At 41.4% G+C, this 21,956-nt stretch overlaps 1 protein-coding gene across 1 annotated transcript in view; it reads left to right on the top strand.

Moving 5' to 3' along the window:
* The window catches only part of LOC115050953 (chloride channel protein 1-like), a 28,030-nt gene extending 8,040 nt beyond the window's left edge, over nucleotides 1-19,990 (top strand). Inside the window, exons 10-24 of the mRNA XM_029514135.1 lie at nucleotides 275-376; nucleotides 644-728; nucleotides 2,525-2,680; nucleotides 6,251-6,320; nucleotides 6,709-6,819; nucleotides 7,577-7,790; nucleotides 8,305-8,438; nucleotides 8,548-8,639; nucleotides 9,018-9,113; nucleotides 9,199-9,280; nucleotides 10,454-10,536; nucleotides 11,732-11,776; nucleotides 12,559-12,663; nucleotides 16,727-16,813; nucleotides 17,220-19,990. Of these exons, the coding sequence (XP_029369995.1) occupies nucleotides 275-376; nucleotides 644-728; nucleotides 2,525-2,680; nucleotides 6,251-6,320; nucleotides 6,709-6,819; nucleotides 7,577-7,790; nucleotides 8,305-8,438; nucleotides 8,548-8,639; nucleotides 9,018-9,113; nucleotides 9,199-9,280; nucleotides 10,454-10,536; nucleotides 11,732-11,776; nucleotides 12,559-12,663; nucleotides 16,727-16,813; nucleotides 17,220-17,747 (1,990 nt within the window). The 3' untranslated portion in view covers nucleotides 17,748-19,990. The remainder of the gene's footprint in view (nucleotides 1-274; nucleotides 377-643; nucleotides 729-2,524; nucleotides 2,681-6,250; nucleotides 6,321-6,708; nucleotides 6,820-7,576; nucleotides 7,791-8,304; nucleotides 8,439-8,547; nucleotides 8,640-9,017; nucleotides 9,114-9,198; nucleotides 9,281-10,453; nucleotides 10,537-11,731; nucleotides 11,777-12,558; nucleotides 12,664-16,726; nucleotides 16,814-17,219) is intronic.
* The last annotated feature ends 1,966 nt before the right edge of the window (nucleotides 19,991-21,956 follow it).

Raw genomic sequence — 21,956 nt, 5'->3', positions numbered from 1 at the left:
TGTGTGTGTGTACACATCTGCCCTGTGTTTCAAAAGTTCTCAAAAAAAGTTCTGAAAAGGAAACCAGAGGTTACTAAGCCAGGCTTTATGTGTATGTATCATTAGTTAGTTTACTGTGGGCCTGAGGGGAGGACAGTCAGAGACTCAGAGCGCAGGTGATCACCTTCATGGGAGGTTACATTTCCAGACATGGTCACGTCATAGATTTGTCATTCACCCAGTGTGAGTGGTGTAGACACACAACACGAACAACATTAAGTTTATTTCTTTGCAGGATTTCCTGTGGGTTCCTGGGGGCGTTCTTCGTCTATCTCAACAGACAGGTGGTATTATTCATGAGACGACCCAATGCCATGACCCGTTTCCTGACCAAACAGTGAGTTGCAGATATTGTGAAAATTGCTAAGATGTGTTAAAGCTCAAGCTGATCTTTTGTTGCATAAATAGTCTTTGTGCTGTTATGTGTTGAAATAGCATATTTTGCTTTTTATATTTCCATTACTCTTTTTCATATTTATATGTATGTCTTTATGCCATGTGGCCTAATTGATTTGTTGACAACTGTAACACACAAATATTATAAAGATTTGGCTAATTGTGGATAATTATGTATGTTGACCCTCCTCTGTATGTTTCCTCTCAGTCGACTGGTGTTTCCTGCTGTGGTCACTTTGGTCATCGCCACTTTGACCTTCCCGCCTGGCTTCGGACAGTTCATGGCAGGAGAGGTCAGAGTTCATACCAAGGATAACAAGATGCAGACAGTGACAGAGAGCCACTGAGAAAATCCATCTACATGTTGTAAAACATGTATTTATGTTAAAGTACACTTGCTCCCAAACAAAATAAGACAAAGGTTTGGTGTCAGATATCCATCTTTGGCCGTGATGTTCAGTTTCATAACCTGAAAACAAAATCTCAATAGGTGAGTTTGAGCTTCTCTGTCCAGAGGAAGCTGGACTCAGCAAGAGTCTCTGAGATCTTCAGTCTCTTTTAGAGTAAAAGAGCATCATGCAGCAGACCTACAAATATGACACTGCTTTTTTCCGCTCACTGATGCTACATCACAGGATTTTTTGGTATTGAAGTAGACGGTGACCTCTTACCGCCACACTGAGCACCCAATGTGAGCATTTGCCTTGTGCACAGTAGGTCACATGAAGCAGGGCGGCCTTCGTCTTTTCAATAAATGTCGCAGTTTGAGCCTGAAACCAGCCTTGAACATTTCTACTCAAATAGTCTGGACAGCATCAGCATGTTAATGTGCACCTGTGGCCTAGCTGTGAAGTCAGTGTGTGTGTGTGTCTGTGTGTGCTTCTAGATGAATGGAAGCAACACAAATTGTAGCCTTTTGTTCTGTGAGTACAAAGAGAGTTTTAAGGTGAAAGCTCAGACAGCCGCGTTTCACAAAGTCATGTGTTTGGCAGTTTCTCAGAATAGACCACTTATTCTGAAGCAGGTGTGTGTGAGTGTGTCATATACTGTGTGTGTGCATATGTTAGCAAAACAGCTTCATATATGGGTGTTTTTTTGAAGCATTTATCCCCCACACTCTTTCTGGAACTGTCTCACACCTTTTTAATATGCAGTTTTCGTACACCATGCTAGTGATGTGTCTTCTGATTTTAGCAGGTAAAAATAGAGTTGGATCCTGTGCATTTGACATTGAATATAAATGTTTTCTCAGTGAGACAGGAGATGAAAATACTGCACAGGTTGTGAACCACTTAAAAAAAAAAAAAAAGCTGCAGAAAAAAATTATTATGACCTCTCTCTCCGTGGTGGACACAGCAGCCATTCACAGCTCTTCTTCTCTTTAACATAACTGATGTCCCTCAAAAGTAACTTTAGATAGAAGTGTCTGGTGAGTGAATGAATGCAAATCTGGATTCTGTGTTTCCACTAGCGCAACCATTTTAGCTCCCAACTCAAGAGAAGGAGAAAATTAGAATGACTCTGGTGGTGTTTTCCTTGCGGCGGCATTGTCGTCAGCTGCAAGTTGTTGCTTGTGAGCAGAATTGAGAGTCCTTTATGTAAATATGGCAAAAATGTTTGAAGTGATTTAGTCATTGATGAGTCATTGGCCACAGTCACATGTACCCATCTGCTCCCTCCTTTTTGAGGGACTTCCTGTTTGTTTATCTCACTGGACTTTCTTCTTCTTTTCACTGCTTCCTTTTTCTGTCTCCATCTCCTCTTCCCTCACTTTTATCACCCATTTCCTCCTCCGCTTGCTCTCCATCTGTTCATCCTTGTCTCTTTGGCCAGTGGCTTCTTTCCACTTCTCATCATTCCCCTTTTCTCTCCCTGACTCTCATCCTCCCTCCTTATTCACCTCTCCACCTGCACCTCATTTATTCCTTTTTTCAATCTTCCCTCCTGCCTTTAATATCTCTCACCTGTTTGCCGCTCTCACTCCGCTTCCTTCCTCCCTCTCTCCTTCGTCGTTCATCTCTGTTCAATTTCCTCCACCCTCTTGCCATCTTTCCTGACCCTCTCACCTCTTCGTCTCTCTCCTCTCCAGTTGATGCCCAGGGAGTGTATCAACTCTCTGTTTGATAACTTCACATGGACGAAGATTTCAGGAGCTCCTCCTCCGGTTGGTCTGGGCCGCTCCACCGCCTGGCTGCATCCTGATGTTAGCGTCTTCATCATCCTGCTGCTCTTCTTCATTATGAAGGTGCATGTTTGTGTGTTTGTTTGCAGTATTTTATAGACATTTGTGTGCATGCCAAGTGCCTTCCATTGTTTGTGTTTCTGTACAAGTGTGTGTGTGTGTGTGTGTGTAGCTGGCTCCACCTGACGTCAGCATTTTCGTCATCATCCTTTCTCTTCCTCATTTGTTGCAGGTCACTCATGTTGTGTGTGGGTGTGTTGTTGACAGGGACATCTGTGTGTGTCCACCTCATTCAAGGTCAGCAGTGCTGGAGAGCTGCCAGCAGTTCAAGCTTTCTTATGTTTTCTTGAAAGCAGCGTCACAGACACACACACACACACAAAGCCAGGAGATTTCCCATTCCCTTCATCCTCTCAGTTTGTGGCTGTCTGTCATGAGCATACAGGTGTGTACTTGGACCTTGTGTAGGTGCTGGCTTGACAGTGAATCAGCAGAAAGTTGATGAAACTGTGAAGAGAGCAACAAGACAACTTCATTGACCAAAATAAACGATGACAATCTCCAGAGTTTCTCTCATTGACAGAAGCTGAAGTACTAAGAGAGCCATAACCTGACAGTGGCCTGTCTGCTGGGAGTCACACAGCCTCTGCACAGTTATGTAGCATCCAAAGCCATTTTTAAGACCAATCTGAAGTACTGAGATTTCTGCTGCCCATACAAATTAATGAGCTGTATCATTTACATCCAGACAATGTCACGGTAGAGGACCTCACAGTGAGTCAGAGTAGAGCTGAGAATAATGAAAGCCAAGTCCAAGAGAGAACTGGCTGCAGCATAACTAAATGATTACTTCCTGTGGTCTCAGCTGCTTCATCAACTCTCACAACTTCTCATGAATCAATTATGAGGAATTCGGCCCAATTAAACAAAAATATAATCAAAATCACAATTTGGCAAGTGCATCCAAATTGCAGGAGTGCAATGAATGAATTCTTCATTTTATGAAGGTAAAAAGTGTCACAACCGTAAGTATTTTAGAAAAAAAAAAAAAAACATAATCTACACATGAACCCAAGCTTTCACTTTGTCCTGAGTTGTAATAAAGAAACAAACACAAAGCTTCAGTGGAGGCAGAGAGCCACCCTCACTTCCGTCCACCCCCAAGTATTGTTTTAGACAGGAAAGTGACCCGAGCTTCAGAATCTACGTGTTTTATGTACGAACACAGACAGACAAAGCCTTGTCTCTAAATACCCCGGAGTCCTGAACCGCCTACAGTCTGTTGGCTGCTGCAGAAGGCAGCACCAAGCTGTTGCTGCCTCCTGTTTTCTGTTTGAAGGCTGCAGCTTGTCAAGGGCTTAAGAAGAGAAGAAGTGGGGAAATAGGAAAGCAGATTTCTTTTTCTGTAAATACAAAGTCAAACTTTCCTACAGTCTACATGGAAATCACATGAAACAAAGTTTTTTCTGTGACTTGTCAGTGTATCAAATCCATCATCTTCATTGTAGAACTCCAAAAAATCCATTTTCCTTTGCAGAGTTAACCTCAGTCTGTTTTTCTGCTCTGTCTCAAGCCAAATTAGGGAGAAAGGCTCATAAATAATCTGTTTGCCAGGATATTAAAGCCTGTCCATCACTGTGTTAGTTTAGTCATGGAATTTCTCAGAGTGGCTCCCTGTGGTGAGAACTCAGTTCAACCAAAACTGAGAGCAGCTGGCTGGTAAAACTCCTCTCACAGCAGCAACACACACACACACACACACACGCACACACAGTGCACCAGTGGTGAAGATCTACACCTTGATGAGAGACACTGGGATTTATTTTTACACGATAAACAGAGTACGTGTTAGCATGTGGGCATTGAAACACACAATGCCAGGTAGCATATAGCCGGAGAAGGTTTGTGCAGTGCTGTTCAAAGTCCAGTGTAAACATTTACAATAAACATAGAAAGTTTAGCATGACAGTGAGATGGTTAATTTTTTTTTACTTCTAAGAAGCTTTTTAAATACCCGTAGTGCTCATATCTCTTTAATAATAGTTGAAAAAGTCATATTTTTGAAGTTGTTTTCATGTTTGAAGTGTTTTCACAGAACACGCTAATGTACGATAACTATGTTATAATATTAGATATTGCAATATTTCCCCCCAAATCTGACATGAATCTTTTAAGCTTCTGACCCTCATTTCACTGCTTTGCTTTGTTCACATTGTAGCATCTTTTATACCTGAGACAGTAAATGACCCAAAGCTATAATACAGTACACACCTGAAGAAAAATAACACAAACAGCCCCATTTGGTTTTAACAGTGTTGAGATACAAAAAGCATAATGATTACAATTCTTACTACACAAACATACACACAATCAAAACCAAGCAGTTGTGCCTTTGCTTTTTTTTAATTATTATTTATTTTTTACTGAAATTACTCCAGATTGTTCTAACACTGTTGCATTGTTTCTACTCCCATCTGTCTCAGGATCTGTGACACTGATGAAGGCGTGTGTGCTGAATGCTGAATGGCAGTGTGTGTGTGTGTTCCTGTTTTTTGTGCGTTGTCTGTTTCACTGTCAGGATTAAACAAGAGGGAGTGGGAGACAGTGAGCGTGGTCCTCTCTGCCATCAGGATAGCAGCCACCCTGTGAGAGACATGCTAATGAGTTTTATGTTGTTCCACAGTAATTAAGTTCTCAAACGATGATGTCAAATGATGTATACAATGGTAATCTTGACTGTTAAAATGCTAATATAGTGTTTCTCACCAATCCCTTCAAATCAAAATTATAAAGCTCAGCATGCCGCGTCTGTGAAGGAGAAGGAAACTGTCTCATACACACAAACGTGCACAAACACAGCTGAACTTCAGCGCTTGTATGAAAGTAATCATTATCACTGATGAGCCGTCTGCAGCCAAGAGCAAAACGCATTATTAGGTGAGCTATTTTGAAGTTACATTCTGATAACCACACAAATTGTTTGGAGACAAACAGTGGAAGTGACTGGTGAAGGGTGAGTTTTGGTTTAAATTACTGAGCAGGGGAGTTCACACGGTCACCAGTTCACCCACTCAGTCCTACAGTCATCCAGGAGCTGCCTGGTCTCAGCCACAGCGCCAGCTGTTGATTCGATTCCATGTTCAAGGACACCCAAGGGTGATTGGGTTCCCTCCCCCCACAAAAAAACAAAACAAAACAAAGCAAACAAACACACAAATAACTTCCAGATTCTCCACTTGTAGAAGTCAAGTCATAAACGGGTAGGGTGTTTTTTTTCCATGACTCAGATGGACACATAGAGACAACAAGACCTCAAAAAAGCACACAGACTTCATCTCTGCTGTTGCTATGCAATACAACATTTGTATTAGGTGGGTAACCTGCTGAAACAAAGGAGGTGTTATTGAAAGTGAAAACAGTAAATATCTGTTCACCTGTTTGCTTTAAGATGGAGCGATTCGGCTGCAGTGGTTAAATTGATGACTTGACGTTTTGGATGTAACGATCAGGACACCGACTGCTCATGTGACTCAAACATTGTTCTGTCCACAGATGGTTTCTGACACTGTAGTTTACTCTGCAGTAAGTTCTGTTTTTGTCTGAATGTTTTGTTACATATTTGTTGTCCTGCAGTTCTGGATGTCTGCAGTAGCCACCACCATGCCCATCCCCTCAGGAGCCTTCATGCCTGTCTTCATACTAGGTGAGCAAACACACCAGTGGCCTTCAGAGTCTGTTCCTTTTGTACAGTGTGTCCGTGGTTAAGAGTGAGTTTATTTAAGTTTTTTATTATTCAGATGAACATTTTAAAACTGGATGTTTATTTGCAGTTCATCTCTTTTTTTTGTGCGTGTCGAGAAGTGTTTGGATCATGACCTCTACCAGTGGTTCATTTTAAAATATTCATCGTTACCAGCCGTTAACAACCTCACGCCCAGAGATGGGAGGTCATATCATGTGTACCACACACTGCAGCCACAGAAAGCAGAACTTTTTTTTTTTTTTTTTTTTTTTGTAATGAGATGAATCCAGTAGCTCTTTTATCTTGATGGGACAGTTTGAAGCATGACTTTACTTTCCTCCTGATTCAGGAGCTGCTTTCGGCAGGCTGGTGGGGGAGATCATGGCCACCCTGTTTCCTCACGGGATCGTGTTTGACGGCATCCTCTACCGCATCACCCCTGGAGGGTACGCAGTCATTGGTTAGTCTCCCTTTCCTCCCTCTCCTTAGTTTTAGACCTGTGACTTCTCCTCCCCTGGCCTCCCTGTCTGACTCTTGATTGGCTCAGACCAGCCTGCTCAGCTACAGCTACAGTTTAGTCATTACAAAAAAGCATCAATCAGTGTTGTCTGTTTAAAAATCATATCGCCGTTTCTTTGCTGTCTAGCTTTCCACACACCTCTTCTCTCACCTCACTTCACTGTCGACCTCCTGCACCCTCAGCTTGTCCGAGACATCCTCTTCCTCTTCTCCTGTCACTTCTCCCATCTTTGTTCTCCTCTAACTTCTCCCCCTCCTCTCCTGCCCCCCTTCCCCAGTTGTCAAGTTGTCCTGATCTTCCTCGTCTGCCTCCTCTTCTTCCTCTTCTCTGTCACAGCTTGTGGTCTCTTTGCTCTGACAGTTAAATGTCACTGTTGATTCCCTCTGCTGTCCTCTCCCGAACCACTGACCCAGAAACATGGCCTTCCTTTCCTCTTACTGCCTTACAAAGCTCATCCCTCCATTCTCTATCTCAATCCTCCCTTCATTGCATCTTTAACTGCAATGAACCTTTTACCACCTTTTTATTCTCCAGTATCTTCCTCATCTGCCTTTCCCTCAGAAACTTTCCCTCAGTTTATAGAGTATATCTATATCTTTGCATCACACCATTCTTCCTCGCTGTTTCTTCCACCCATGTTTCTTCTTCCTTTACCCCACCTCCCTCCTCTCACCACCCCAACCCATGTCTCTGACAGGAGCGGCAGCTTTGACCGGGGCGGTGACTCACACGGTGTCCACGGCAGTTATATGTTTTGAGCTGACAGGCCAGATCTCCCACATCCTGCCCATGATGGTGGCAGTAATCCTAGCCAATATGGTGGCCCAGGGCCTACAACCCTCCCTGTACGACTCCATCATACAGGTCAAGAAGCTGCCGTACCTGCCCGAACTCGGCTTTGGACATATGAGGTTTGTGCTGGTGTCGCAGATGTTTTCATGCTGGGGAATAATCTGACTTGAATGTTTCAATTTGTCGGTCTTGTACTACTTCAGTGTCAGTCTAATGTTCTGCATAAATATTACGTATGTTAAGTATAGTATATAGGCAGAGGTGTGTCTTGGTGTCAGTATTTAAAACTAGAATATGAGTTTTGTATCCACTTATAGGTGATATTGAGTAAAGTGTATTCCTTTACTACCAAGCTCTCCCCGGTGGTGGAAATCAAATTTATTTATTATTTATTTATTATTTATTATTATTTATTATTATTTGCTTTTATATAGTTTATTTTCTTGTACTAATATCAGCATGCTAACCATGTGTCCCCAGCACATGGTGGCCATCTCTGATATAGAGCCAGTGTCGTGTTTGCTCTGCCATGAGCTGCTCGGGGGATCTATTAACATTAATGTTAGCTGTGTAGCAATAGAGAAACCTCCAAGTGTTTTTCCCAGCCTTCCTGATTGTGTGTCTGTCCCACAGCCAATACAACATCTTTGTTGGGGAAATCATGGTGAGGAAGGTGAACTTTATATCGTCTCAGTCCACCTATAGAGAAGTCAAACTCCTGCTGGATTCCTTTTCACTCAAGTCCATCCCTCTGGTCGACTCAAAGGGTACAAGAACTAACTCTGAATTTAATTCAGATGATCCTGCTACACGTTTTGTGTAGAAAATTTCTAAAACTATGAAAATTAAGTTGGTCCTTTGTTCTTCTCCCTCCAGAGTCAATGATCCTACTGGGCAGCATCGACAGGTTGGAGCTTCTGGCTCTCTGTGATTGGTGGCTATCACCAGAGAGGAGGCTCCTCATGAAGGTGAGAATTTTCTGTATTTTGTTTAAGGAGTCATTGAGTTGAGGGAAAGTCCTCACTGATATTTAGTTTTCTACCGTATTATTTTAACAAGATTCACATCAATGTTGACTTTTTTGAGGTTTTTCTTTTCTTGTGTGAGAAAATGGAAGCCATAGTTACTGTAGTCTCGACAAATGTTTTCTGGAGCTTGAGTTGCTTCGGCAGTGGTACAGTACTGGTACATGTAGAAATTGCTTTGAAATGTGTTAAAAGGGGTTAGAGCTAAGGGACACAACTAAACATCACGCACAGCTGTCGTAGGTTTAAATCTACACTGAGTTCAGTTCTGACACTGGGACATCAGTTTCTATTAACCTGTCTACCTGCATCTGGATTTAGGGTCGGAGCTCACAGGAACAAAACCAGTCTCAGAAATGCAGCTGGGAGTCCTTCGCCTTCGTGGACGAGGAGGAGGAAGAGGAGGACGGAGAGAAGGTCAGCCACTATTTTCAAACCACATTAGTGTTTTGTTTCTATTTAAAGTGTACTCGGCTTCTAGAACCTCAAACTGTGTCTGCAGGGAAGTCCAGTACAAGAGGAGCGGAATGGACCGCTGCCTCCTCCAAAACCCCAGGAGCCGTCCTCAAACCACACTGTTCCTGGTGAGCTGAGCGGACTTTTCAGCTAGATTTTTATTCTATGTTTTAAATCTCAGTGGCCAACAACAGCAACACATGATCTCTAAAATATCTACCATATTGTTGCTGCGGCCAGTAAAACACAAATTGCTGAAGTTTGCTGGTTGAGATCTCTCAGATCTGATCTCCGTTGGTGCCGCACTGACACCCACTTTAATGTAGAAACAGATCAGACAGTGGAGTACGATCACAGTTTCTGATCTGTCCTCCTTAGCTCCATTACACTCAGAGCTGTGTGACACAGGCCGGGGAACCAAAGCCCCGATGGGGCTCATCACAGTAATATTGATTCCTTCAGACAAGTTTTGCTCCCTGGGATGATGTGATAGGATTTATTTTTTGCTGTGGCTCCCCTACACAGGAAAACAATATCAACTAATGTGACTAAGCATTTAGTCAGAGTCCAGATGGTGCAAGCAGATCACTGGGTTCTCATGTGTTAAATCCATCAGAGCCCAGAGGAAACACAAACATCACGTTGGTGTTATTACACAACCTTTAGATCCTTAAAAACACACTTTTAGCTGTGGAATGAGCCATATTTATTTTAAGTTTATAGTGATACAATACATGTTTCATTGATTGACATTTGATAACAGAAAAGCACCAAAAAGCACAGCAATGTGTAAAATTTGCTGTCAACCCACCATGACATACATTTTAGCTGGCCCTTTGCCTTTGGCGTATTCCTACGAAGTCAACAGTCTCCTGCAGCTGCCAGATGTCCTTCTAACCCGGACTGAATGTCACCAAATATGAAGTTTAAACTATGTATTTTATGAATTTATCAGCCTCATTACCTAACCACAGATAACAGGAGTGAGGGGAGGTTTAGGGTTAGGGTCACCATCACCTCAAGTGTGTGTACGATTGTGTATCTATCACGGCACTACAGACTCCTCACCATCTTGTCACAGTTAACAACAGTTGATCTCCTGCTGAAATGGTTTCCATGCAACAAGATTTTTTTTTTTTTATTTATTTATTTTTTTTTTTTTTTTTTTGTGGGGGGGGTGTTGCTGCTGTCTCAAAAACCTCCATTAGCAGTCAGGCAATTTGCTCCAAAAGCTTTAAGTTTATATAATTTATTGACTCTCAGCCAGTCTTTCTTTCTCTCTCTCTCTTTCACATACACAGACAAAGTTCCTCTGCAGTCTGTGAGGAAAACACTCAGGAATCTCTTCACCCCCAAGAGCAGACAGACAGAGGGACAGTCACAGGTATGTCTGTGTTCAGTGAACATGAATCTATGTCATGCCAGCAATCTGACATCTTTGGGTGTGTTGACACGTCTTTGTGTGTTGTTTTTTTGTGAATCTCTGTTCGTCTGTTTTCCAGCTATTTAAAAATGTTGACTTTAAGCACCAGCCGAGAACTTTCCCCTTGTGTTCTCAACCATTGAAATGTAAATAACACCCCTTAATTTTGTGATGCTGATCCCTAAAACTCCACTCTCACACTGTCACCGCTAAGATATAAATATTTATTGATTATTTATTTTTCCTTTTTAACAGGGAATTTTTCATTATGCGTTCTATTCAGGCAGATGCACACTTATCTGATTGACAGAGGCAGATGAATTCGAAACTGCTCAGACACATTCCCTGAAGTCGAGCATCTCTCTTTCAACCTTCTCTCATATGGAAATGTGGGGAAGCCAGAGACTGGAGGTTGAGTTATTATTCGGCTTGGCGGTGAGCCTGGCTCACAGGGAAAGCAATACATGTCATCTGTTTACATAAGCAGGAATGGAAACGGCACTGGAAATAAGCGTATGCTTGTAAGCTTGCAAGATTAGAATTTGATTTCTGTCATACCCAACACTGCAGAGTGTGAATTACCAGTCTGATTTTCGATTATGTTTTTGGATTCCACCCTATTCCTGCAGTTGGGGGATTGTTTTCACAGCAGCTAGCCACGTTTCTACAGCCTTGAATATAAAATAGACACAGTGATAAATTACCACCAGCAATGAAGCCAAACCTCCTGAAACCTGGCTGAAAATCAGGTGTTTTTCTATTAACAGCCACCGATGGCAAGGGATAAAACACTCACCTTTAGAATATTATCTGGCTGATGGAACGGTGTCAGCATTTTGTTAATTCTTGCATTAAGCTAATTGCTGTGATAAACAAGAAGAAACCTGCTCAGAATAAATTCAGAATGGTGCAGCTACAGTTTAATTTCTGTCTTTGGAGTTTCAGAACAAAAGTAGAACTAAACTAAACTAACTAAGACCTAAATCAATCACTTATTTCATTTGATTGAAATTCAAATTATATTCTGCACTCACGATCCTATACAGACGACTCCTCTGATGTAAGATTCATAGAAGCTTGCCCAGATTCAGATGTGACTTCCAGTCCTGGGAGTTTTAATAAAATTATTCATGTGTCATCTGTCATCTGTCCGTAGGAGCCCTGTCCTCCGCCGCTGTCTGACACAATGACGCCAGAAGAGGTATGGTAATAATGGAAGGGTGATGGATTTAAACTGCTTTACAGAGATGTCTGCTTCATTATTTATAGCATGATGATCAAATGCCTGCATGTCTCTGCTAAGTCACTAAACCTGGAGTCTCTGGTCAAAGGAACAAAGTTCTTTCTGCCTCAGAAATAATCATCTGGGTCCTTAATAAGGTCAAACCATTTAGTTCCGTTCACCTGTGAAATGTAAGTGAGCAGTAAAAACATGACTTTAACTCACAAACTTGAAAATAAAAATACTATATACCATTTGTTTCACTCAAACAATTGTGAACTGGAACACTATAAACCTGCAAGGTGAAAGTGAATTTAAATGAGACATCTTATTGTTCGTCCAAGTCCTGTTGTGTGTGCTGCTGTGCCTTTACTCCTCCTGGCAGCCCACCAAAATGCTCCATAACCTCACCCTGTAAATCTGACAAGACTGCTGCCCCTGTCAGAGCAGGCCAGGGCTCAAAGGTAAAATCCATAGACACGCTAAAAGGTGTCAGACATCTTAAATCTCAGTGGGGTGGGTGCGCTGACACACAAGGACTCAACAAAAGAGGAACGCAAGGTTCAAAAGTGCAGAACAATCTCAGTATCACGTGCAGTCACACGCACACACTGTACAAACACAGAACCTTCCTCTTGATAGATGTACTGTGTGACTCATGAAATCCTCCCATTTTCCTCCGATTCAATCTCAGGAAGTGACTCTGAACCAATGCCTGTCCGTACCCAGCTGTGACCTTGCTGCTTATTTTGTTGCTGCAGATCAAAGCGTGGGAAGAGGCAGAAATGGACAAGCCGATGGAAATCGATGAGATACGAGTCGACCCTTCCCCTTTCCAGCTGGTTGAGAGAACATCGTTGCACAAAGTGAGTGAGCCCAAGGACAGAGATAAGCAGGCCTCACAGAGGTTGGCAGAAAGGTCCCAGTCTATCATTTTGTTTCCTTACAGTAATCTACAGTCTGTGAAGGAATGACTTCCAGGTTCATTTGTATTAATAAATGTGTTAATAAGTTTGGTGGCCATTTGATTCAATGGTTAAACTGGTCGACCAGTGAAGGTACCCTGTAGCCTACCGACCACATTCAGTGTTATCTGCTTTGACAGTAAATGTCTCCATATTCTGCTGCAGAGTAAAAGTCCACTTACACTGCTGTAATCCATGAACACAGCAGCCAAAATCAAAACCAAGACCAGATGCACATGTGCTGCATTGTGTGCATCTGCAGTGTCTCTCATGAACTGACTGCACTTCACTCAGTTCAGTTCCCTTGACCTCACATTGTTCACATCTGTGTGTCCACCTGTAGTCTTCCTGCAGGCCATAAAACTGGATCATAAAACTGTAAAATGTAAGGACTTCTGTATAATTTCATCAGCAGGTCACAGACTCATTCAGTGATGTGTGGTGACTTAAGATACTTCTTTAAAAGAAAATCTTTGAGATTGCCACTTTAATGTGCACTCACAGAATGAAGTCATTATAAAGAGCATCATAATTTCCAAAGATTAGCTGTTTGTCAAATCACAAATGTCCTACATATCACCCCCCCTCCTCCTTTTTTTTTTTTTATTTGAAGGTAATGTGAAGGTCAGTGTAATCTCTCCAGGCATGTGCAGTGGCTATGGCATCACTTTAAGTAATTAACCATGGAAATTTGTCTTGATTTATGTCTGACTGTATTGAATGGTCACTGCATTAGCCCTCATTAGGATTTCTCGTGGTCACCACCTGTTTGAAACCACTTGTCTCTTGTAGTTTATTAAGTGAAAACCCAAAAGCTGGTTGAGGTCTCTGTGCTAAGTGCTGATATCCATTTAAGGATATATTTGTGGTTTTAAAATCAAAACCCATCTTGGCGATAATTAAAGTTGTTTATGGCTGGATGTGGTGAATAATTTAAAGAGAACAGGTCATGATCCAAACACTTCTTTACACAAAAAAGGAGAATAAGTGGAGCTATTGATCTGAATAATAAGAAACTGAAATACAAAGTGAAAGTTAATGACACAGCACTGAATAAGGAAAACAACATTATCTAAGATGTTTTCAGACGGAATGATAACTCATCTGTGGGCTCACAGTACATTTCCTGATTTGTGTTGCTAATCATAGAAGTTAAAGGTTCCATAAACTCAAGTCCTCCTAGTGGAGTGGGGCTCTGGTGCTCTGCTTTGTTATGGCCTCACAGCTGGTTTTAAGGCTCAATTTCTGAACATTTAATAATATCATAATATCTACCTTTTAACATTTTACTTTTGACTGTATGGACCTTTAAAGATTTCCTGCTGCTGAATTCTGTTGTGTGTGAAAAAAAGAATTTCCCTGCAGCATAAAGTTTGTGTTTGAATAACTAGACTCTTCTGCATTTAAGTATCTAATTCATTCTTATTCATCCAAATAACTCCACCACCATTTATTGCAAATTACCTCATTTAAAAAGTTAAACATCTCAAGTAAACATAAAAATAGTCTGATACTTAGAAATATTGTCATTTTCTTCCATTTTCCTTCAGATTGATTTTTTTATTACTTCATAAACTGCATGAAATTACTTACAATAATGACCTGCAGTTGAATTTAATGCAATGTGTAAAGTGCACAGCAGTTTATTTTTTACTGTCACAGATATTTTACAAGCAGAGAAGCATATAAATGGAGTTCAGCACCTCGAGCTGTCATCAGTTCTTTTGTTGATGTTGTCACGTCAGGCTCTTTAAGTTGTTTACTCCTGTAACATCTCATCCAGTTTGGGATTTGGATAACCTTGACAGAGGGGTAATGGCACATGAAAAACATTCTGTGGAGACTGATTTATTCTCAGTGCTGTCTGGCTAAAATGAGACAGAACCAGCACTTTTTTTTCTCCCGACTGAGAACTGAATCTTGTTTACTGTGATCAGTGGGAGGACGGGTGATTTGGTGTAGGAGTTGTCATCTGTTGGTGCTAGATGGAGAAAGTTTGTTAACATCATTGTTATCATCAGGCAAACTTTTATTTTGAAAGCATTAAGTAAAGCAGAGAAGTAAAAAAGAAGAAGAAGCCATATTTCACTTTTTGCATGTTGACATGTTGACAGTTGAATATCTTGAATATGTTATTAGTCAACACACACAAACAAAAAAACTGTTCCTCGTTCAACCTCAAGACTGCTGCTGCCCTCCAGCTGTTCAGCTGTGATAAAAGAAAAAGGGTTTTTTTTTTTTTTATAAGAGCACAGTTGTGTTTGCAGCCTTTTGGCTCTTTGACCTCAACGCGTCTCATGGACGAATAGCTTGTTTGCTAGAAATTATCTGCAATTTTAATAGTTTGACTTTATTTCCTGAACTTTTCTGAACTGATTAAGGAAGTAAAGCTACTCCAGCTTCCACCCAATGTTTAAAAGGTGACTCCACATTGTCTGAATGTGTGTGTGGGTAACATTTGAGTCTACCCACTGTGACACTGCATGACTAAGCGGTATAGATAATGGATGGACAGGGTTTAGTTTTTACTGACACATACGCCCATATCTTTGTATTTTATACCATTTCCTGTACTTCTCTTTGACCATTGCCAAATCTGGTTCTGGAGGGCCACTGTCCTGCATGTTTTAGATGTTTCCTGCTCCAGCACACCTGATTCAAATGATCAGCTTGTCATCAAGCTCTGCTGAGGTCTGATCAGGAGTCACTCATTTGAATCAGGTGTGTTGGAGCAGGAAACATCTCAAACATGGACGACCAGATTTGGACACCTCTGCCTTATTGTGAAGAGGAGCATTGTTGCTGACATCTATTACATCTGTTTCTTGTAGCAGCTCTGTTCTGCAGCAAATATTAATTAGCTTGAACTTTAAAAGCACATCTCCCGAGCTCTTACACAGCAGGAGGTGAAAGCAGCTCAGAATAAATAGTGCAGTGTAGAGCAGGTCCTTCATACTGAAGTGATTTTTGATTTTTATTTTGTATTTTTCATCTTGATCAATAAGAAAATAAAAACTCCTGCAAATAAAACAAGCCAAAGGAATGTGTCCTGAAACAGCAGGCGTCTTAAACCTTGGTTGTCATAGTAACAGTAAAAATAATCACCATGGTTATATCGTCAGTCATGGATTTGTTAGTTTTAGGAAAGATGGTGATTTGTGCATTGACTGTTTATAAAAGTGGACGTAGACTCTGAGTCTCTCATTCTACCCAATGACCATCAGGGGGCGACTCCACCGGCTGGAAAAAGAAGTCAGACTTAATTGAAGTCTACGGGAAAATGTCCCTCCTCAGTAAATGTTTTCCTGATGAGTTTAAGGTCTCGGCCTGATTTAGAGGGAAAGGGGAGGGGTTAGGGGGTGGGGCTTCTGTGTGATTGACATATTGTGCATCCCACTCAGGATACACAACACAGCAGGTCAGCAACAAAACTTAATTATGGTGTCCTTATGACCTGCTGCACAAGCAGGACACTCATCCATCTCTAATTTAACCTGCCACAGACAGACTCCTGTTGCTGACACATGAAGGTGATGCAGGATTTGCAGATGTCTGCAGGATACTGATGTGTAAACACCTTTCGCATTATTATTATTATTATTATTTTTATTTTTATTTTTTTTATTTCTCATTCATTCTCGTGGTAATATTCAGAATATTCTGCTTATTCATGTGCAAAATGGGTCTTGTGATTGAGGTGTGCTGGTGCATACAAAGAGCTCATCCAAAGTGACCTTAGCTGCAGTTTGAACAGAATACTTAGTGCATGGAAACACACTCAAGGACCTGCTCGTTCTCTGCTTCACCTGGAGCTCAGTGCCGCTTTGCTTTCATCTGTCTGTGTATGTGACTAGACAGAGAAGCACAGAGCTGTAAATGGTCTGAAGCCACAGTTAGACCATCATGGTCTGAGAAACACATTTACTGTAATTTGGTGCATAACATTTTGACTCTGTCTTCACAGACTCACACATTATTCTCCCTGCTGGGGCTAAGTCATGCTTATGTGACCAGTATTGGCAAACTGGTGGGGGTGGTGGCACTGAAAGAGGTAAGAAACTTTAAACATTTTTTTTTCTTTTTTGAATTTTCAATCTCAAACTTTCAAATGAAGGTGACCTGGAGGCAAAAAGCTCAGCAGTGAATTAAATTACTTCCCCTTTGATCTGAGGCCAAAAAAAGCCTTTTTTCCATTTTTAATGCACTCAAATTTCAAAGCTCTTCCTTCGTTTGCTGTCACCAGTTTTTGCTTTTTATTTTAAGTTTGAGTGTTTTAACATAATCAATATCCTCTGCATGTTTCTTTGACTTACTTCATTATCTTTCTGTCTCCTTTTGTGTCACTCCTTCATCCCTAAATCTAATTTCCTTTTCGTACTTGTATATTCATCATAACCAACTTTTTCTCCATCTGTTTTCATCATTTCTTGACCTTATCCTTCTGTCCACCCGTCCAGCTCCAGAAAGCCATCGAGGGCTCCACCCGCTCCGGTGTCAGGCTCCGTCCTCCTCTGGCCAGTTTTCGCGACATCAGCAACCACAAGCCTCCACCTTCTTCTCCTGCTGCTTCTTCTTCTCCGACCTCACTGTCCACTCCCCCCTCAGGTTCCTCTGATCCACAGGGTCCCTCCTCCACTCTGCCACCCCACCGCCATCACCACCACCATCACCACCACCACCACCATCACCATCATCCCCATGAGGCAGAGGTGTGGATCGAGGGCTTGTCGAGGGAGGTGGAGGAGAGCGGCAGCACCAGCAGTAGTGGCAGCAGTGCAGGGACCTGCAGTTCAACCAGCAGGAGTTGCAGCGACAACAGCAACCTAAACCTCCCTCCCTCCTCTACTCCTCCTCCTGTCCCTCCTTCCTCCACTCCACCTCCTTCCCCTTCTCCACCCTCACCCTCCATCCCTCTCTCCACCCTCAGGCCCCTACAGGAACTCCTCCAGGAGGGTGAAGACAGCGATGATGAGCCAATGGTTTAGATTAGCGTGCGTGATCATATATATTTTTTTGTTGTTTTTTATAATGAAAAACTTTTTTAATGGTGTGTGTTTTTCCTTCTGTTCTTAACTTGTTGCTCTGGTCTCGGACATTTTACCTCATTTAATCCCAACGTTACTGATTCTGTCTGCTCCTTTTGGACCTGTTCTACGCTCCGTCCTGACTTCTCTGTCGTTCCTTAATAAGCACTCTACATCTACATTTTTTGATACTGTTTCTGCAACACTTTCCTCTTTCATTTTTCACACGTTCATTCTGAAGGATTCAACCAATTCGGGTCAAGCTCCACTGTTCTTAATCTTATTGCCAGAATTGACTTCTTGCTCCAGGACTATTTTTTTCTTGTCAAGGGGCAACAGCAACTGCCAAGCCACCCTCAGGACTGAAAAATGAAGCCAAAAACTGTGCCTTTAATGACCACTCAAGTCTGGCTCCAACAGTGAGTCATTCCCCACCGACTCCAATTTTAATCGTCCAACTTCACAGCAGAAACAAACAAGTTTACAGCTCCAAGCACTGCCAAAATAGTGACAGCGAAGCAGCCCACGGAGCCTCAAAGGCTGGAAGTCACAGAAGATCCTGCAGTCTGTGGGCAACACCTCTCCAAGCAGCAGTAAGACTAGTGACTCACCTGCCTGTCATTGTTTCCAGAAACCCCTTTGCTATGTCAAATATTGGTGAATATTTGGATTTTCAATTCACATAGTTGGACTATGTCTCTTTTTTTTTCCAGGGCATCAACTGTCTCTGTCCAGGCCTCAGGGCTCTAAACGTAAATCAAGATGTTTGTGATTAGTTTAATGCAGGTTTGTCCTCTCTCACAGACACCACAGACACCATCTGTGGTGTCTCTGGGTTTAGATTACACATTTCCAGTCACTGAGAGATCAATTAAGACACTGCTGAGGAATGCATGTATAACATTTCCTCTTTGGGTTTGGATTCATCGGACCTCCTCAGTGTTTTCCAGCACTACACATGTTAAATATTTGTCTTTTTACTAACATAATATGCTCTGTTGAAGAGTAACACAAACCCTAAATTGAACCCAGTGAATCCCTGCATAGCATTACCTGATCGTTTGTGTTCTTAAAAACAGGTTTTTATCAGATGAGAGCAGGAACTATTGATTTTCTTTTTCTTTTTTAACTGGCAACAGACCATCTGGGTAGCAGTAGACTAATGGAGCTGCTCAGTCCTCTGTGGTAGATTGGCCAAAGCCCCAAAACGACCTCCAAATTGTGTGCTGACCTTGTGGGTGCAGCCTCAGAGCTCATCTCATCACGGTTAAGTTGATGGGTGGTGGAGTTAAAGGAGGCTGGCGAACCTTACTGGAGAGATCCTGGAGTTCATTGTTTTATGTTTTTCTCTTACAAATAGGATGGATCTCCCAGATTTATCCCAAAGAAAAGCAGTTATGTGTACTTTGGATGATTGTGTGCAGCAAATACACAACAGCAGAAACGCCCATTGTCATCAATTCTTCAGTGTGAATGTCTGTAATGTCTTAACTTTTAGGGGACTTCCTGTTTTCCATCAGGTTGTCCGTCCACATGTGCATCTGTCCCATTCTCAGTAACACCTTCAGGAAAATGAGATTTTAATTGGACTGATTAGAGTTTGGGGACAAATAATCAACACAGTTGATTATTTAACCCCTAACCCTTGGCCATACGCTAATAATAATATAATTTAACTCACTTGTCTCGTAGGATAAAAAAAGTAATAAGCATCACAGAGGTCAAAGGTCAGCTTCACTGTGACATGATTTTCTGTAAAATCATCTCTGGTCTGATTCTATACTGTAAGCCAGCATGTTTCCTGTGACCTGGCCGGTTGGTGGAGGAAATAACTGCGAGGCGGTGACTCTTTTTCTTCAGTCTCTTTGATATTTGCCAAATTAATTTTGAATAATCAACAGAAATGTCTCACCCTCTGATAGTCAGTTACTGCCGATGGTGATGTATGTCTTCTTGTCAAAACTGAAAATGTCCTTAATCCATGTCTTTATATGTTGTTGAACTTGTCCCTCTGCTTCGTTCATCACGCCATCTCCTCTGGACTCAGTTTCTCAGGTGCTGCCTTAAAAAAGTCTTTAAACCTGCACGTTTATGAAGAAGCTTTTTCTCTGTGTGAATTCAGATGTGTCGGGGAGGCGTCCTGTCCGGTCTGTGCTGGTTTCTTTTGTCCGTCTGGTTGTGGTTCATGTATTTATTTATTACTCTTTCAGTAGACTCAAATGTTATCTAAAAAAAATTTATAAAACTGTGAACAGCATAGCCAAATAAAGTTTTACTAAGTGAAATTATTCACTGTCGTGTTTATCCAGGTCAGGCTGATGGTAGAAAGAGAAGTTTCTGAACTCAGTCCAGGTAGGTCCAGGTACTTCCTAACTTTTGGAATAGAAATAATGCACAATTTAAATTTCTTACCAGAACGTTCAGAGAATTCTAACCTCTCAAGTCTCTCAATGTTTTATTAAAAATGTACTGTGATATAATACCTGCTCTCATTTAATGAAGCCATGGCACAAATAGATGTGGCTCTGCATCTGCCTGTCACCTTCAACTTTTATTTTGACAGGATGACAGGTTTCATATCCACCTGCAGTTTCATAACTTAATTGCTTTCTATCTCTTGAGCATTTCATTCAGTGCTTTTTTGAAAATGTGAAGGCTAATGTGGCTGACACAGACTCAGCAGAGCTGGCATAATAATTCAGCAAGACTGATGTTTCAGTTAAACTTCTGCTCAAAAGGTGCCGGACTACATTTTTTACGGCATCCCTCATTTTTTGCCCAAGTTGTCATTTTCCCCAAACTTAGGCTGCTCAGATGAGATCTGGGTTTGTCTAAAATAAATAAAATCTCCACCTCCACACAGTCTTGGCCTGGCCGGCTGTAATGAATGGGCCTCCTGCACAGATCAGTTAAAGTATATAAGAGGAATTGCTGATAGCAAGAAAATCTCTCACCTTCACACTGCAGCTTTAGGACAGATTTTTATTTATTTATTGCAGTTTTACGGTCATGACTTGGTTAGAAATTAAAGGAAGATAAGTCTGTGTATGCAGTGGTGGAGATGGTTTGGGTGTGTTATCACAGCAGACGTGTGCTGATAAATTATATCTGTATGGGCGACCAATGTGTGACCTTCAGAGTGAGGACACTTTCCAGCCCTCACTTCTTGAAAAAACTGCTTCTTATCCGTCAACAGCAGCAGTTGGAAAGATGTAAAAATGACGTTTCCCACTTTTCCTCCCATTTTCATGAATGAAAAATCTTAAGCTCCTTTGGTACAGATTAACTGTTCAATATATAATTTAACTGATTATGTCACGTTCTTCTGAATTTAATTTCACCTGGCTGTAGCGGTCCACCTTCTCCTCCAACACAGTCACAGTCAGATACACTGATCATGAAACATTTAAACTCATGTATAGGAGAAAATAATGAAGTGCCGAGATTTTATATCCAAAGATTGATCAGTTATGAGCCGATAATTCCAGTTGGGTTAATATCTAGTTATCACTTACTCTGTGTTTCCATTTCATCACCGTTCATGAGAAATGTTCGTGTGTTGGAACAAAACGACAAGAAGAAGAAGAATGAGTTTCCCAGAATATATATATTTTACACACAAACAAAGCTACATTCATACGACCATACGATACATACATACAGTCTTACATTCATACAAATACATATCAGTTTATTGGATTTTTCATCTTTTTTTTTTTATAAAAGGCAATTTGATATATTATTACTTTGTATACTGTGTTACACTGTTAGGGCTAGGTCACTGTTAAAAAGCATGCACTTTCTTTTGGTTGTGTCCAGATCACACATTTGCAAATAACTCAAAGTGCGTTCCACGGGCTCCAAGTATCAGACCGGACTGGGTTCACACCATCTTTGGGCTCAGATGAGCTGTCCGTCAAACCAAATAACAATTATTAGCCTATCAGGCAGCTCCCTGTCAGGTTTCCTGCTCCTGCTCATTCTTTTGGTGCACGTGGAGCTATTTGCAAACACTGTTTGACCAAGACCGGCTGTGTCCAAAGTTGTATGTATTGCACAGAATTTTGTAACTAGGCCTCTTCCTGTTTTTTTTTTTTTTTTTTTTTTTTTAAACCTTTTTTTTGTGTGTGTGTGTTTTTTTTTTTGTTGTTGTTTTTTTTTTCGGGGGGG

The sequence above is a fragment of the Echeneis naucrates genome, chromosome 11, assembly GCF_900963305.1.
Source record: "Echeneis naucrates chromosome 11, fEcheNa1.1, whole genome shotgun sequence".
Taxonomy (NCBI): domain Eukaryota; kingdom Metazoa; phylum Chordata; class Actinopteri; order Carangiformes; family Echeneidae; genus Echeneis; species Echeneis naucrates.
Note: the sequence above shows the minus strand (reverse complement) of the source record. Positions and strands in the feature narration are given on the sequence as shown.